Source organism: Ovis aries, chromosome 18 (assembly GCF_016772045.2).
Source record: "Ovis aries strain OAR_USU_Benz2616 breed Rambouillet chromosome 18, ARS-UI_Ramb_v3.0, whole genome shotgun sequence".
Taxonomy (NCBI): Eukaryota; Metazoa; Chordata; class Mammalia; order Artiodactyla; family Bovidae; genus Ovis; species Ovis aries.
The window spans coordinates 18,238,438-18,255,598 of NC_056071.1; the positions used below are offsets into that span (position 1 = coordinate 18,238,438).

At 39.5% G+C, this 17,161-nt stretch overlaps 1 protein-coding gene across 2 annotated transcripts in view; it reads right to left on the reverse strand.

Moving 5' to 3' along the window:
• The window catches only part of NTRK3 (neurotrophic receptor tyrosine kinase 3), a 431,855-nt gene that overhangs the window by 18,181 nt on the left and 396,513 nt on the right, over nucleotides 1-17,161 (reverse strand). Inside the window, exons 16-17 of one of the 2 annotated variants that reach the window (XM_042235650.2) lie at nucleotides 6,821-6,862; nucleotides 2,852-3,010 (exon numbers count right to left, since the gene is read on the reverse strand). In XM_042235650.2, the coding sequence (XP_042091584.1) occupies nucleotides 2,852-3,010; nucleotides 6,821-6,862 (201 nt within the window). The remainder of the gene's footprint in view (nucleotides 1-2,851; nucleotides 3,011-6,820; nucleotides 6,863-17,161) is intronic. The other variant, XM_060401597.1, reaches the window with a different exon arrangement.

Genomic DNA, 17,161 nt, shown 5'->3' on the forward strand with positions numbered 1-17,161 from the left:
TGGGAAGATCCCCTGGAGGAGTGCATGGCAACCCACTCCAGTATTCTTGCCTGGAGAATCCCTTGGACAGAGGAGCCTGGCATTGCAGAGTCGGACACAACTGAAGTGACAACATGCGTGCATTTCTAGTAGAGAACGTGAAAAGTATTATTGGGTTGGCCAGAAAGTTTGTTTGGGTTTTTCCTTAGGATGCAATGGAAAAATATGATTAATCTTCTTGGCCAGCTTCACATTTCCCCCTTTGGTCCCCATTAGTCTATCTGTAGTCTTTTTTACTTATTTATTTATTTTTACTTTTTGAATGCGCCGCATGGGATGTGGGACCTAGTTCCCTGACCAGGGATGGAACCCACGCCCTCTGCACTGGTAGACGGACTCTTAACCACTGGGCCAGCAGGGAAGTCCCTGTATGTGTAGCTTTTACCTCCCTAGGCTGCCCCCACCAGCACCTTGTCTGCAGCGTAGCCCATGTCTCTCAGGGGCAGCTTGTCAAACAATCCCTATGTCGGCACTCTCTTGGTCTTCCCAGTCTGCAAAGGCCCACTAGGCTCTGTTCTTGGCCAGTCTGATAGCTCTCCCGCTGCTCATGTTCCCTGCTTTTATTTGAGCCTTGTCTCCGTCCTCTATTACCTTCACCTCCATGAAAAGTGGTCTAGTGGAAACTGAAGGAGTGGCTGCTAGGGCTAATATGAAAAGCACTGGGATATCTCCTCCTCTCCAGATTGCCAATTTGATAGAGAAATTCATGATCGGTGACTTCTAGGACTTGATTGCTGGGGTGGGTGGAGTGGACAAGGAAACTGGGGGCAGGGGGAGAGGGCGGGGAGGTAGGAAGCCCACCTTCAAGGCCAATGCCTAACTAAGGAGCGTCAGAAATGACCTTGTTTCCGAAGCTGAGGCAGGTTAGACATCCAAGACAGATTGTCTGTTGAGACCAATAGAGCCCTCAGCCTAGAGTCCCTTTTCCACTAGAGCCAGAAAACTACATGGGCGCTGTGATCAGGATGCTTTGTGTGCCTGAGTGCATGCAGATGTGCCAGGATGTGTACACATGGATATGTGCATATGCATTCTTGTGTGTGTGTGTGTGTGTGTGTGTGTGTGTGTGTGTGTGTGTGTGTGTGTACCGCCACCCCCTACCCAGGAAAACAATAGTTTTGTATGTGTCTGTGTAAGCTTGTCAGTCATGTCCAACTCTTTGCAGTTCCATAGACTGTAGCCCACCAGGCTCCTCTGTCCATGGAATTCTCCAGGCAAGAATACTAGAGTGGGTTGCCATGCCCTTCTCCAGGGGATTTTCTCAACCCAGGGATCAAACCCAGGTCTCCTAAATTGCAGGCAGATTTTTCACCATGTGAGCTACCAGGGAAGCCCATGAAGCACCATAACAAATGAGTTTTGATATACACACTTTCATTTTTTTAAGAAAAGTTATTAAAATGTATTTTCCTGCTTTGGGAAATGTCGTCAGGACCCATTCCATTTCCAAATGATAACATATTATAAGTTTAAAGAAATGCCTTATTTTCGGCCTTTGATATTTACTTAATTAAATGGTCAGGGTACAGGAAAGCCAACATGAACATAGCTTCCAAAAAGAAAGACACTTTCTGGAATATTTAGATAGTATTCTAATATTAAAAGGTCCTCGTGTTCATGTTTTCCCAGAAAACAGACCATAGACTGCAATCTTTTATAGTTCTGCTGGGTTGGGAGACCCAGCCCTTTACTGCCTACAAACTGGAGTGAGTTTCCTGGAGCAACACAGTCATTGAGAAGCATCTTGTTCTGCACCACAGCCCAGGCCTTCTCCAGGTAGAAGCTTTCACCTCTGAGACCAGGCCAATCCACTCCAGAACCCCAAGCAGTACCCCTTCCTTTGTCTTGAATTTCAACAAGCATTTGTGTGAAAAATCCTGAGTTAATACAGGCTAATGTGCTTCGGAAAATGCCTGGCTTTAAATGTGAGCTGTTATTCAATTTGATGGCTAGCACTTTTTATTAATACTGTACATCAAAAGTATATAAAGGCATAACGTGTATATCACTACATTTACTACTATGATTCATCTTACTCCCGGAAGTCCACACACAGCTCTATCAGGTGCATGAAATTTGCCTTCCCCATCCGCCTTCCAGCACATCTCTGGGCTTGGCCTGCCTAACGCCTCTGGGGACCCAGATGATCTGGTGGACTTAGTAGTAGGTGTTTCCACAAGACGGCACAGTTGAAAAACCTCATAGTTGTTTTTTTGTTTTCACTTTCTGTCTTAGTGAAACTTTTGTGATTTTTTTAAGTGTAGCAGAGCAAACAGAACTGTGCCTTGCATCTCAATTTCGACATCTGACTTCATGCTCTCCTGACAACCACAGCACGTTTCCTACAGTTATGCTTTTTTTCTTTTTCCTATCAAGAAGCTCACTCTTCTCCTGCCTCTGCTGACATTTGCTCTGCTAGCTTCAAAACCCACCCAGTGTTTTGCACACTCTTGTCTAGGAGCTGGCTTCAGATATCTTTTATCAGCCTCCCACAGGTCAAGGTTCCCACCTGCCCCTTTCTTTCCTTTTTTTAAACTGTTTGTTTTATATTGGGGTATAGACAATTAACAGTGTTGTGACAGTTTCAGGTGAATTCAGGCAACTCAATCATACGTATACATGTATCCACTCTCCCCCAGTCCCCTCCATCCAGGCTGCCCCATAACACTGAGCAGAATTCCTTGTGCTGCACAGTAGGTCCTTGTTGGTTATCCATTTAAAATATAGCAGTGTCAACATGTCCATTCCAAACTCCTTAACTATCCCCTCCCCCCACCCCATCACTCCTCCAGGCATCTGCCCCCTTCCATACTTCTGTGTTTGAGAGCTGGAACCATGGCTGCTTTCCGTAGGTGAAGATCTCCCAGAGAATCACCCCAAAGCTCCACACGTCGCTCTCCGTAGTGAACTTCCGGTACATGATGCTTTCAGGGGGCATCCAGCGAATGGGGAGCATGGTATGTCCTCCCACCTAAAAGGGACCGAGACAGAAGCACACACAGAGTGACCCAATGACCAGAATCAGTTGCATCAGCCTGCAGTCTTCATCTGCAGATGCCCTCTTGATGCATCTTATTCTAAGATGGCCAAATGGGATGCAACTTTTGTGTCGAAGGGCCAGTGGAGATGCTGACCTCCAAGCCCTAGGATGCTAGAGGCAGCTAGGGTAGCAATTAGAGATCACACCTAAGGGAAGGTAGGCTCCTTGGCATGGAAGCTCAAGAAAGATTACAAGATGATTTGAAGTGGGAGAGAGGGTTTCAGAATCTGGTACTACAGTCAGATCTAACCTTGAGAAGGAGTCCCAAAGGAAGTCACAGAATCACTGAGTGAGTCTAACAAGTCTCAGAGGATTTGCAGACATTAGGTTAGACTCCTTGGCCAAGGAGGTTAAAGCACAATGTGGCTGATGTGCCCCCAGTCTGCGGAACTATGGCTTTAGCATTTACCTGACAATCTTGAATTTCTCACTGCAACTTAGGGTTTGGAGAGAAGGGGATAAGGAAGTTCAAAAGCATGAGAGATCACATGCTAATAAGAAATCAGGTGGACTACAAGAGCATTCACAACCATTCTTAGCAAGATCGCAAAAGCCAGGAAGGAGAGTGTTTTTTTAAAGTAACTCAAGGAAGACAGTGGGCTTCCCCAGTGGCTCAGTGGTAAAGAATCCGCCTGCAACGCAGGAGATGTGGGTTTGCTCTGTGGGTTGGGAAGATCGCCTGGAGAATGAAATGGCCACCCACTCCAGTATTCACACCTGGGAAATCCTATGGACAGAGGAGCCTGGCGGGCTATAGTCCCTGAGGTCACAAAAGAGTCAGACACGACTGGGTGACCAAACAACAACAATAACGAGGACTTTAGCCAGCTGCGGATCTACTGATCTGACAGTCCAGGATATGAGGAAGAGACTGCCATCCAGGCTTTACTTCCCTGAGAACAAACAGTAGGGAAATCCTCACTGCCCAGCGGGCTAGACATATTATTAGCATAAGTGGAAGAAAATTCACAGCATGCTTTAGAACTCACGAACTAACTGCATCATTCATAAACAGAGCAGCAGAAATTGGAACTTCTGGCTAACACATGAAACTTGTTAGAAAACTGTTTTCCACTGATCGAAAAAGAGCTCTCTATAAATGAGCTATTATGAGGAATGATGAATTGAAGCTCTCATTTCTATGATGGGCCAGTTGTAAGAATTATAATCATAAACACATAAGAAAGAATGAGTTGCTGAAGATGGGCAATCTTGTTACTAAAAAAGAAATCATGTTTGCATTATCCACAAAGTATTTTAGAGGGTAAATGATAATATGGATTTACAGAAGTTGTTTTCAACCTGGGGTTTTATAATCAAGACAGTTCTGCATCGAGTGTAAAGACAAATGAAGATGTTTCTTTCAGATAAGTAAAGACTCAGAGAGTTTACCACTCCTGGCCTTTCAGAAAAATAAAGCAGAAAAATTAACTGAGGATGTACTACAGGAAAATGAAAACAGAATCTAAAATATACAATGAATTGGAACATAACAAAGAGTGCAAAGCAAATAAGCCACAGAAACACAATCTAAATCAAAATAATGGTCAGTACTATGTTAGTTAAATGTAATATAATTACTAATAAAAGATTTCTGTAAGACAGAGGTATAAAGTAAATAATACCATTAATAATGCTAATAGTAATGTCATTGCTACTATTAACAATATTCTGGAATGAAACTTTTAGATAATATTAAAAATAAGTGCATATAAGAGTAAATAGGGAAATAATTAAAAGCCCGATAAAGACTCTGCAAGGGAATTTATAGTCTTCAATTTTTGTAACAGTTTAACTTTAAATGTGCTTGCTAAAATATTAATGCAGCTACTAAAAGAATAAAAACAGTACATATGGTTTCCAAAGCAGTTTCAGGAAAATAGAACCAAAAATCTCTAACCAACAGAAAAAGACCACAAAAATGGTGTTAATGGTGAATAGCAAGCACAAAATGAAAAAGAACTCTAAATTACATCACTATAGACAATGAGAACAAATAGGCTATACTACCTTTTAAGTAAAGAAAAAATCTATGTTAAAAAAACCAAGATGCATGTTATCTAGAAAAGACATGTTTAAAAGGAAATAACAGAAAATATTGAAAAATTTAAAAGAATTTTAAAACGTAACAAACAGTAAAAAAAAATACTCAATATATGATGTGCGTAATATTTAATACATTGATACATAAAAATAAAGGGCAAATATAATTGGATAGATAATATAACTTGAATAGATAATATTCAATATATGTAATACATATGAAAATATAATCCATATATAAAGTATATTATATATGCTATATAATCAATATAGAATATATCAAAAATTAATATACATATGAAAAATATTTCAGAAAGTCAAGAACTAAGTGAAGACAAAGTGATCTATATTATATCTGAAGGTGATAAAATTTGCCATTATGAAAAATCACAAACTAAAAATTAACAGCAATAAAAATGTATAAAAAAGTAAAATATGTTATAAATAAAACTGACAAAGCTACAATTACAAAGGAAAATTAAAACACTTATTATGCAAAATGACAGAGCAAGAAGACAACAAAAATAAAGATACATTTAAAAAATATAAATAAAGAGTTTTAATTGATAGATATGGGTGATGTATGTATCTTTCAGCCTTCTTAAAAAGTTGCATATTATTTCCAGTTACCTAAAACGTGTTTACAAAAACCAATCACATATTACCCTAAAAAGAAGTCGGAATTTGCAAGAGAAAAAACAAGGTAAACTAAAGTAAAAATAAGAGAAGAAAAGCTATTCTTTCAAAAGATGCCCAAAACTACCAACATCCTATCCTGACTAATAGTGCTAATTCATTAGTAACAGAAGGTAAACTTCCTTTATTTAATACACTAAATATCATATTTACTGATAAAACATTGAAAGCATAGATGGTATCTTCTATTATAGATTTGATGCAAAACTCTGTAAGTGATCCTAGTCAATACAATAAAGCAAGAATAAAAACAAGATAAAAATACTGAAAAGGAAGTCAAACTATCATTGTTTACATATGATATGACAGTTCAAAACAATTAGCTATAAAGCAATTAGAATCATTTTATGATTTAGTAAGCTACCCAGACATGAAATGAATATACAAAAATCAAATTACTCTCATGCACCAGTAGCAATGACTTCAAAATTCAATGAAAATTAAACTTGTTTGTATAATAGCAACAAGAGCAACAACCAAAAAAATGTTTAAAATTCCTTGGTATAAACCTTACCAGAAAATTTATGAGGCCTATGTAAATATAACTATTAAAAAACATAAAAGAAGATCTGAAGACATGGAAAGATGTGTCTTTTCCTTGGATAAGAAGACTCAGTTATAAACTTCTCATTCATCCCAAAATTAATCTAAAAATTCAGCACCATCTAAATAAAACCCTCAATGACATAATGTATGGAAACTGACAACGCAGTACCAAAATTCATCGAGAGGAGCATTTGATTAAAAAAACTAAGATATACTTGAAATAGGACAACAAGGGATATTTGCTCAATCAGATAGAAAAACACAATATCAAAATACAGGAATGAACACACTGGGTTATTGGCATAGGAATAGACAATTTCTTTGATCAATGGAACAAAGTAGAGTCCAGAAACAGACTCACGTATCAATACTGGAATTTAATATATGAAATGATGGGTTAGTAATCAGTGTAGGGACAATGAACTATTCATTTAAAAAGTACAGTTAGATACCTACCTCACACCATATACAAAAATCATTTCCAGATGGATTAAAGAGCTAAACATAAAAAACAAAACAATAATCATATTAGAAGAAAACTTAGAAAACTATTTGTATAACCTCAGGAGAGAAAGGCCTTCCTAAATAAGACACATGGTCAAGAAGCCATAAAGGACAGAATCCAGAGACACCCCTGGTAAAAATTAAATACTTTTGCATGGCAAAATACAAAATCAGCATAGTTAAGAAACAAATGGCATATTTGCCATATATGTAAGAAGGAATTAAAATCCATACATTATTAAGTGTTTTCTTTAAATTAGTTAAAAACAAGAAATCCAACAGAGAAATGAACAGATGATTCACGGAAGAGCTACAAATGGCCACAAACACATGAAGAGATGTGAGTTAAAACAATAAAGAGACACATTCTTTATCATGTGGGGAAAATGAAAAGACTGGTACTATCCAGTGTATAAAAATCCTGAAGAAAGAGTTGTTCGTTGCTAAGATTGGGCAGCCTTTTCCGAGGGCAGCCTGGCAGAATATGTCCACCCTAAAGATGTTAAGTGCCTTTTAATTCAGCAATTTTACTTCTAGGAGTCTTAGGAAAATACTTGCTTATGTAAGCAAAAAATACTTCATTGAAGATATTTTATTTCATTGTTTTTAAGGGCAGCAATTTGTTCATCATTAAGTGTATATGCAGCACTTGAAAGGAATGTAGTAGAGTTATGTACAGTGATATGTAAATACATCCAGGATATATTAAATGAAAATGTAAAACATTGTAAATATATATTAGCATTCTCATTTATGTAAAATGTGTGTGCATAAGCAAATATATTAAAAGGCAATAACGTATAAGTCTGTAAATGCATAGCAAAAGGCCCAGAAAGATAGTCATTAAGCCAGCGATTTCCTCCAGGAAGGAAAAGTGAGAGAACTGACCACAAAGAAAACTCCCTTTTTCCTATATTATGTATTTTTATGCTGTCTGTTCATGAGCATGTACCACATTTGAAAATTTTAAAACAATAAGAGGAAGAAAATTAAATATATGACTAAAGGAAAACCAGTGGATCTAATTTATTTATATTCTAAATCAAAATATTTTTGAGAAAAATTAGGTTTTTGATGAAAGCTAGTGAAATGGTTTATTGTACCTGGTTTCTTGAATGAAAAGAAAAAGAGGTTAGGAATATGGGAACATTTCTCTTAAATGAGAAATGGTAAATACCAGATTCTTACAAATTGACGTGGGCTGTTTGATGATTCTATACATAACCCAGAAGAGCCATTTCAAATTGAAATTTCCAAGTGTACAAAAAGAGAAATCTGAGTGCGTTGGTATAAATTTTGAGGAGTTTAAGTCTGGACCGAAAATGATCAGAAAGGTATTAATCAGTCACAAAGTTACTGCTAAGAAGAATTTTATTAAGATTTTTCACTGGGTGGCATCACCAGTGTGGGTGAAATTTATACAGCATTCCTCCAGAATTGGACTAAACTATTTCTAGTGGACTGTGATATACCAACAACAACAACAAAAGCAATAAATTGGAAGTCAAAAACCCTGGGTTCTGATGTGACTTTTGACAAACTCTTAACCTCTTTGAATTTCAATTTCCTCATCTTCAACATAGAAGTTAAGCAACAGCTGTGTCTAAAGTGAGATGATATATTCAATATATAGAAACCCACCAAGCATCATGAAATACAAGAGTATACACATAAAATGCAGAGACTGTGTCCTGTGTGTGTGTGGTGAGCACCAGGACAAGCCTGATTTCCTAGACTGTCCATATTTCCCATAGGTCTGCCTAGACTGGACTTCCCTGGTGGCTCAGACGGTAAAGCATCTGCCTACAATGTGGGAGACCCAGGTTTGATCCCTGGGTCGGGAAGATCCCCTGGAGAAGGAAATGGCAACCCACTCCATTATTCTTGCCTGGAAAATCCCATGGATGGAGGAGTCTGGTTGGCTACTGTCCATGGGGTCACAAAGAGTCAGACACAACTGAGCGACTTCACTATCTATCTATCTATCCATCTATCTATCTATCTGCCTAGACTATGCTGATTTTCCTTCAGAACTGCCTGCATTCCTGTATCCTTCTCTCATATTAGAGAGCTCCACTCTGGGAAAGTTATTGGTCAAATCCTTCCCAGGTTAAAATAAATACACACACACACACACACACACACACACACACACACATATATATATATAGACAAATATCCTCATGATGAAACCTAGCCAGGCAAGCAATGGGATGAAATAATAATCTTAATAAGAACAATCTAATTAATACGCACTGACTATCACTGGATGTGATACGCACTGGATGTAACATGCCACTGGATGTTACACACACTCTGCATTTAAGCCTCTCTCTCATACTCTGTGGTAGAATTCCCTATGATCCCCATTTCACAGATGAAGATAAGGTAACTTGCCCAGGCACTGCCTGAGAAATTCTAGTTAATGATCCAAGCTCTCAATGAGATACACTAAGAATCTGAAGGCTGAGCCTTTGAACAGGAAATATACAGGAATAAGGCAAAAATTCCAAGGAATGAGTCAAGAAAAAAATAAGTCCCTGGAGATCTTTGGATTATACTACCTTAGGTAACTCTTCCACCACTGCTATCATTATGGATTCAAGATGCTTGTCAGCCTGACCTTCCATCACATATTTCCATCTCACCTTAGGATGTCAGTGGCCGCTGGTGATCATCGCCGAGATCCATTATTTCATGAGTGGCCACAAAAGGGTGACATTCTAATTCGAGCATTCCCTTTGCATATATCAGCTGGAAATCTTCCATGAATAAGAACTTTCCTTCGTTAACTACTGGTTACACTGGTGACAGTTTATATAGGAACTCCTTTTATCTACCAGTTTTCAGAATAACGAGTTCCTTCTCTGTCTATGTGTGTTAGTCTCTCAGTCATGTCTGACTCTTTGCAACCATGTGGACTGTAGCCCTCCAGGCTCCTCTGTCCATGTGATTCTCCAGGCAAGAATACTGGAGTGGGTAGCCATTCTCTTCTCCAGGGGATTTTCCCGACCCAGGGATCGAACCTGCATCTCCTACGTTACAGGCAGATTCTTTACTGTCTGAGCCACCAGGGAAGCCGGAGTTCCTTCGCTAGCATCCTCTGAAGGTGACCAGTGAGAGGCTTATTTGAGAAGCATACTTAATTATTTGTGCATGTGTGTGTGTGTTTACACATTTGAAGCGTTTCAGTCAATTATAATTTCTCTTTTTGATGCTCACTCTTCAATCTTTGGCCAGTAGCAGCCTCTGCAAGCTGGCACGTTTCACCAAACCCCAGTGGTCTTTGATAGCATTCTTGCTTTCTGACATGAGAAAAAAAAATCCTAGGCTCATTTTGTCCACTTGCTCTCCTGGCCCTAACTCAGTTATTTGTTTCAAGGAGCCTTGGGTCCTTTCAGTGGACAATGGAATTTAGGGCCCACGTGATGGAAGCCAGGAATACTCACCTCTGTTAGGTTGATCAGTATTTATTTCTAGTGGAAAACACTAGGCAAATATTTCCTTTGAAAGGAAAATATATCATGAGTTCATATTGATTTTTCCAACTCAAATTTAGGATTACAGAGTTTTACTTAATTTTTTTGGTTTTATTTTTGGTGTGTTTTCTTTGCTGAAAATATTGATTCTTACATTAGTAATATTACTTATTTTTTTATCCTAATATATATACATTTTTTTAACTTTAGCTCAAGATCATTACCAACAATATGATTCCTGAAAGCTGTCTTTGGAGCTTTACTCATCTTTAGGATGTACATACTAGGGACACATCTAAGACATTGCTGTGTTTTAAAGTCACAGGAAATAATTCCTCTCTGAGTGGCCAAGTCACCAACATAATGTGCCGGTTTATTTGTATCATTTTGCTTTTGATTTATAAGAATTGCTTTCCTTTTTCTTTCCCATTCAACATAATATTTTGTAGCAATGCAAAAACCATTACATGATTTTAAAGTCAAACCCAAATCAAGGTACATGACCCTAAGTCGAGTTTCATCTCTGCTCACTCCCTCCATCCTGCTCTCCTCCTCCCCTGAAGGCAACCATTTCATGCTTGTTTTTAGTTTATTCTTCAATTGTTTTTAACATAAGCAAATAGGGATTATATCATTTTCCTCACTTTCATAGATGGAAGTACCATACCATATCTCTTATATACTTTACTTTTCCCCCCATTAGGGTTCTCTCTTTCCTTTTCTAGCTAGATTGGACCCCATGTGCATGACTACACCACAGTTTACCTAATCAATCCACTGTTTATAGGTCTGGGATTGCTGCCATTCTTTCATTATTGCCAACAGGGAAACACACTTTTTACACATAGCTCAGGATGTTTCTCACTCCTTCTAAAAGGTAATAGCCTAGAATTCCCATAGGATAATAGCCTAGAATTCTCATGCAATATAATAGGCAGAGAGAGACTTCAGTGACCACTTAAATGAATTCAACCTAAGGTCCACATAACTTTGGAAATACACGCAATCCTGGAACCTAGCAAGGATAGTTTTGAAGGTTTATGCAGATCCTTAACTCTCTTACAGATTTTTCCTAACACTGAGAACCCCCTGTGGTAAAGCAATTTCCCTGCCCAACTGTTCACGCACACATACACGTGTGCACACACGCACACACACACACACACACACACACACGCACTCACACACACATGCTGCCACTGTCAAAGGGGAAGACAAATGTTTCACTCATTCTAAACCTCAGGAGAGAAATCCTACAGACCACAAATGAATAAACTCTACGAAATATTAGTATAGGTGTTGAAAATGAATGTCTCTAGTGACTGGGAAATAAATTCTTTTGCAAGTCCGGTGGTTTTTAATGCTTTTCAAACCACTGAAGGGGGACAAATCAAAAAGAATTATCAACTGAGAGAAGAGTAAAAAGGAATTTTGATAAGAGACCAAATGTGATTTTAGGCAAATAACGAAATATGAGTTGTAGTAATAAAACACTTTCCTTTCCCATCCATTCATTTATTGTGAATAGTGTTTCTCATTTCTTATATTTATAAAAATAAAAAAGCAGTAATTGAACTGATTCTGAACCTTAACCTTATTCCTTATTTTAGCACTAAATAATATTGATTAATGAATACAGGCTAATTGGAAGATATGAGATGGATTTCCAAAAATATTATGTGCCTTATCTTTCATATGCATCAAAAATTGTTATATGTATTATCTGATTATTATTTTGAATTACTGCCTACTTCTGTATATTACTAATAATTATGATGATAACTCAATCCAAATCTCTTAACATCTAGAAACTTAAGGCCACTGGTCATTAAAAATTAAAGTCTTCATACACATTTTTGTGGCCTTTCCAGGTGGCTCAGTGGTATAGTATTCACCTGTCAACGCAGGAGACAGATACAGGTTCAAGCCCTGAGTGGGGAAGATCCCCTGGAGGAGGGCATGGAAACCCACTCCAATATTCTTGCCTGGAAAATTCCATGGAGAGAGGAGCCTGGTGGGCTACAGTCCATGGGGTCACAAAGAGTCAGACACCACTGAGCATGCACACAGGCATGTATTTTTGTCACCTAAATTATGACAAAATGGCCAATAAAAGGCTTTCATGCATAAAAAAAGAATCCATAAGGATATTTGGTGAGGAAACTGTAATGAAACTATAAATTCAAAAAGAAAATGGAACCATGTATAACTGAGGGTTTAAGTACTTGTCCATGTGTTTAATAGATGATGGATCAAATTGCTCTGGTATTTTAAGTTCATTAGATGCATTAAAGGAGTAATGTGTTTTTAATGTCAATATTTACAATGTTGTGGAAATGGCACACTTATTATAAACATGTGGGAGATTTTAGATGATAAATTGAAACATGCAAAGGGGGGTACATTTTTTAAAAAATTTGTTTAGGGGGCATTAAAGTTTGAAGATCACGGGGACATTAAAGATTGAGCAAGCAGGGTGCAAAGTCTAGAGTCTTTCTGGCTAAATTCCGTCTTTCTCCATGGCTGTATCCCACCCATCTTCAGGCCTACAGCTGTATCGTGGGAAAGATGTGAGGGAAAACCATAACTGAAAACAAAACATGCACCACAATGTTCACGGAAGCACCATTTACAAAAGCTAGGACGTGGAAGTAATATGCATGTCTATCTACAGATGAATGGATAAAGAAGCTGTGGTATGTTTATACATAATGGAATATTACTCAGCCATAAAAAGGAATGCATTTGAGTCAGTTCTAATGAGATGGATGAGCCCAGAGTCTACTATACCGAGTGAAGTAAGTCAGACAGAGAAAAACAAGTATCATATATTAGCTCATATATGTGGAATCTAGAAAGATAATACTGATGAACTTATGTGCAGGGCAGCAATGGAGATGCAGACATAGAGAACAGACTTATGGACACGGGGATGGGGTGGAAGGGAGCGGTAAAAAGAAGAGGGCGGGAGAAACGGAGGGAGTAGCATGGAAGTATACAGACTAACAAATGTGAAACAGACAGCCAGTGGGAATTTGCTGTGTGACTGGAGAACTCAAACTGTAGCTCTGAAACAAGGGGGAGTGGGATGGGGTAGCAGATGGGAGGGAGGTGTAAGAGGGAGGGGGCATAGGTATGCCTATGGCTGACCCACATTGACGTATGGCAGAAACCAACACAATATTGTAATTATCCTTCAATTAAAAATAAATAATTAAAGAGAAAAGATATAAGAAGAATCTAAAAACAAAAACTACAGCCTCACCTCCATCCTCCTGGGGTGCCTGCCTGAAATCCCTCAACCTCATTTCCTCCATTTAAGCCTTCAGCCCTCACTCCTGGCTACACCCTGAGAGCCAGGAGTAAGCAGGACTGAAGGGTAGAAAGAGACAGCTGCAGGGGCTGCCAGGCTTGGGTTCTGCTGGGGGCAGGATGCCCTGGGGCAAAGTGCTCCTGGCAGGAGGTGAACCTCCCAAGCAGCCACCCCTGTCCACAGTCATCCCATCCCTTCACTTTGGATCCTCCCTTTCTTGCACAAGGAAATTGTCTTGCTCATTTCTGTTGGATAATGCCAACTTCCTTGCAGTCAGAGGGAATCCAGCACTGTGTTTTAAATAGAAATTCTGCTGACCTCAAGAAGACTCTCAGTTCTGTCCATCTCATTACACAGAAAGGGAGGCAATTTCTTCACAGGACACATACAAGCCCGCTTCTCTCCCAGAAGTTCAAAACGTCTGTCCTCACACACATCTGACAAGGTATAAAGGAGACAGAGTGACCCATATATGCCAGATAAAGGAGCCAGGACCCAAAGGTGAGCAAACACGGGGCATTTTTGATACCCATAGAGTGATTCAAGCTTTCTCTGAAATTGCTCATCCATGGGGGCCATGTTGAATCTGTCAAAGTAGATGAGAGTGGCAACTGCTTTCTGAAGAGTTATAGAAACGTTGCAATGTACATTAACAGCAAAATATCTTAATTCAGATAATCATTAAGACTGTCATGCACAGAGTCATTTTTTATTTATTCAATTTTAGTCTTTCTTGATTGCATGTCTCAGGACATAGGAGAATCTCCATATGCATTAAGGAAAAATAAAAGTTTAATCTATGCTTTCTTTGTCCCCTGAAAGTCTCTTGGTTTCCCAAATGCCCCAGCAGCTTTGCCTCTTAAATCTAGGTCTGCAGGTCTGAGCAGTGCATCAGCCAGCCCCAGCAGCCACCAAGCACAGTCTTTAAAATCACTGCCGCTCTTATTCAGACTATGCCAGACTTATGGAGCGTCTGCAGTGTTCACCCACATGGGCTGCCCATCGGTGTTAGTGACCTCCAGTGCAGACACACACTTCCACACACTGGGAGGGAAACTGTTTAGATAAACATATGTGTGTGCCAGCCACACGCAAGTGGATTGTTGTTATTGTTCAGTCGCTAAGTTGTGTCCGACTCCTTGTGATCCCATGGACTGCAACACGCCAGACCTCCCTGTCCTTCACCATCTCCTGAAGTTTGCTCAAACTCATGTCCATTGAGTCGGTGATGCCATCCAACCATCTCATCCTCTGTCACCCCCTTCTCCTCCTGCCCTCAATCTTTCCCAGCATCAGGGTCTTTTCGAATGAGTCAGCTCTTGGCATCAAGTGAGCAAAGTATTATGTAACTTCTCATAGACATAAACTGAAGATCATGGCCCCAGTGTTTTTGGAATTCTTTTGAGGCAAGGTGCAGAGGAAACTTAGAAAGACACCACTATAGCGCTTCTCCCTCAAAGCAAAGCTTTATGATAGCTTAAGCAAAAGACATTCCGTTTAGCAGAACCTCCATGGAATGGCTCTTTCAGGCTGAGCCTCTAGCCTGGATTAGGAAAAACCCTTGGAGTTTTTCAAAAACACAAGGAGTGTAACAGTTAAGCTATTGAGCAGTGTGAGCCTGGAGGATAAAGAGGCCCATTGTGATTCTGCTCATCTCTTTCACCTAGAGCTGCATCTGCCAGGAGAAACTCCTCAGATAGAAGCTCCAGGAACACACACCTTTTATAACTTCCCCTTTTGTTTTCTTCTTTCTAAATTTTGTCTAAATGTTGGCAGTCATTCTGAGACCTCATTGTCCTTTACTGCCCCAAGCAATATATATTTTTATACAGCCTACATTACAAGTCCAAAGATGTGGGTTGAAATATGATTTGGCTTTTGTTTTCTTTTCCAAGTGCCCGGACTTGGAGCCTCCTGGTTGATATCTTCTCATGGAAACAAACTTTAGGGATGGTGCAAAGCTGGATGGAACAAAGCTGGAGATCTCAGCTCAGCTCAGATCCATAGATCACCCTGGACCCAGACTCATCCATTCAGATTCCAAACACATGCTAAGCATTAATGGGTAAAGGAAGGCAAGAGAATGAAACCTCCTTGAGATCAATCTAGATTTTTAATTTACCCTGTAAAGCTCAGGCACCAACAGGTTTTGGTTTAGATTCAGACTTATTTAGCAAAAATAAGGTAATCCCTTTCAAGCAAGAATGGCTTTTCTAATATTTAGATACCCTTCAAAATATGGAAAATATAACAACTGACACTGAAAATGTATGTATAGGATGAGGAAACAGAGGACCCAAAAAAGCAAAAAGAATAATTTATAACTTGGCAAATGTCACTTAGCAAAGCAACGCTGTGTGCTAAGTTGCTTCAGTTCAGTTCAATTCAGTTCTGTCGCTCAGTCGTGTCCGACTCTTTGCGACCCCATGGATTGCAGGTCCAACTCTTTGTGATCCTATGGTCTATAGCCCGCCAGGCTCCTCTGTCCACAGGATTCTCCAGGCAAGAATAATGGAGTGGGCTGCCATACCCTCCTCCAGGGGATCTTCCCAGCCCAGGGATAGAACACGTGTCTCCTGCATTGGCAGGCGGGTTCTTTACCACTAGCGCCACCTGGGAAGCCCCATAGCAACCCTAGATGTTTAACTTCTGAAGAGTTGGCTTCCTAGGATGCAAAATGAAGATAATAATGAGGTATACAGAACATGTACAGACACTAAATGTGATATTAAATGAAACAGAGACATGGCAGGTTTTCAATACACGCACATATGCATAAGACTTCGAATCGAAATCTTTCTTAGAAGGTGCTTTTTCTCAAACTCTATGTTTGCTGAATGAACAGCACTTCTTCACTTTTCCAGGGACTTGGACATTTTCCTCAGAGACCCTTACAACAAAGAGGCCTCATTTTTGATTTCTGGATAAGGAAACCGGCTCAAGATTGGAATGTCAGCAAGTGTGTGGATAGAGGCCAAGCTCAAAGTTAATCCACAGCCACACTCCAAATCCTTCTCATTGGGGATTTTGTGGGTTCAAGACAATTCGTCATACAAACACTGGCAGCAGCTGAAGGGGCTTCCAGGAGCAGCATGGCCACCAACCTGGGTCCTATTGGAATATTTGACTGTTGACCAAAGCAGGATTTAGATGCAGGAAGTGCAGTTAACATGAATCTCAGGGAAGACAAGCCTGAACTAATTAGAACAGAGCATTTCCCTATGAAGTGGACTCAGTGGCTGCAGCGCCTATGAAAAAGGCCTCAAGGGAAAAAAGAAAAAAACAAGATGATTTGGATTTTAAAAAGCAAAGACTCAGATGGGATCTCTTTCCTCCAAAAGCAAACCACATGATAAATTGTCTCCTCCAGCCATCTTCGCAGGGAGATTAATGACAACACCAATAATACTTCCTATAAATATTCCATCAGCCTTAAGACTACAGCATTGAATTCCTTACTCTTGATTCTCATTTTATAATATCATCTTATGAGGCTGGGCT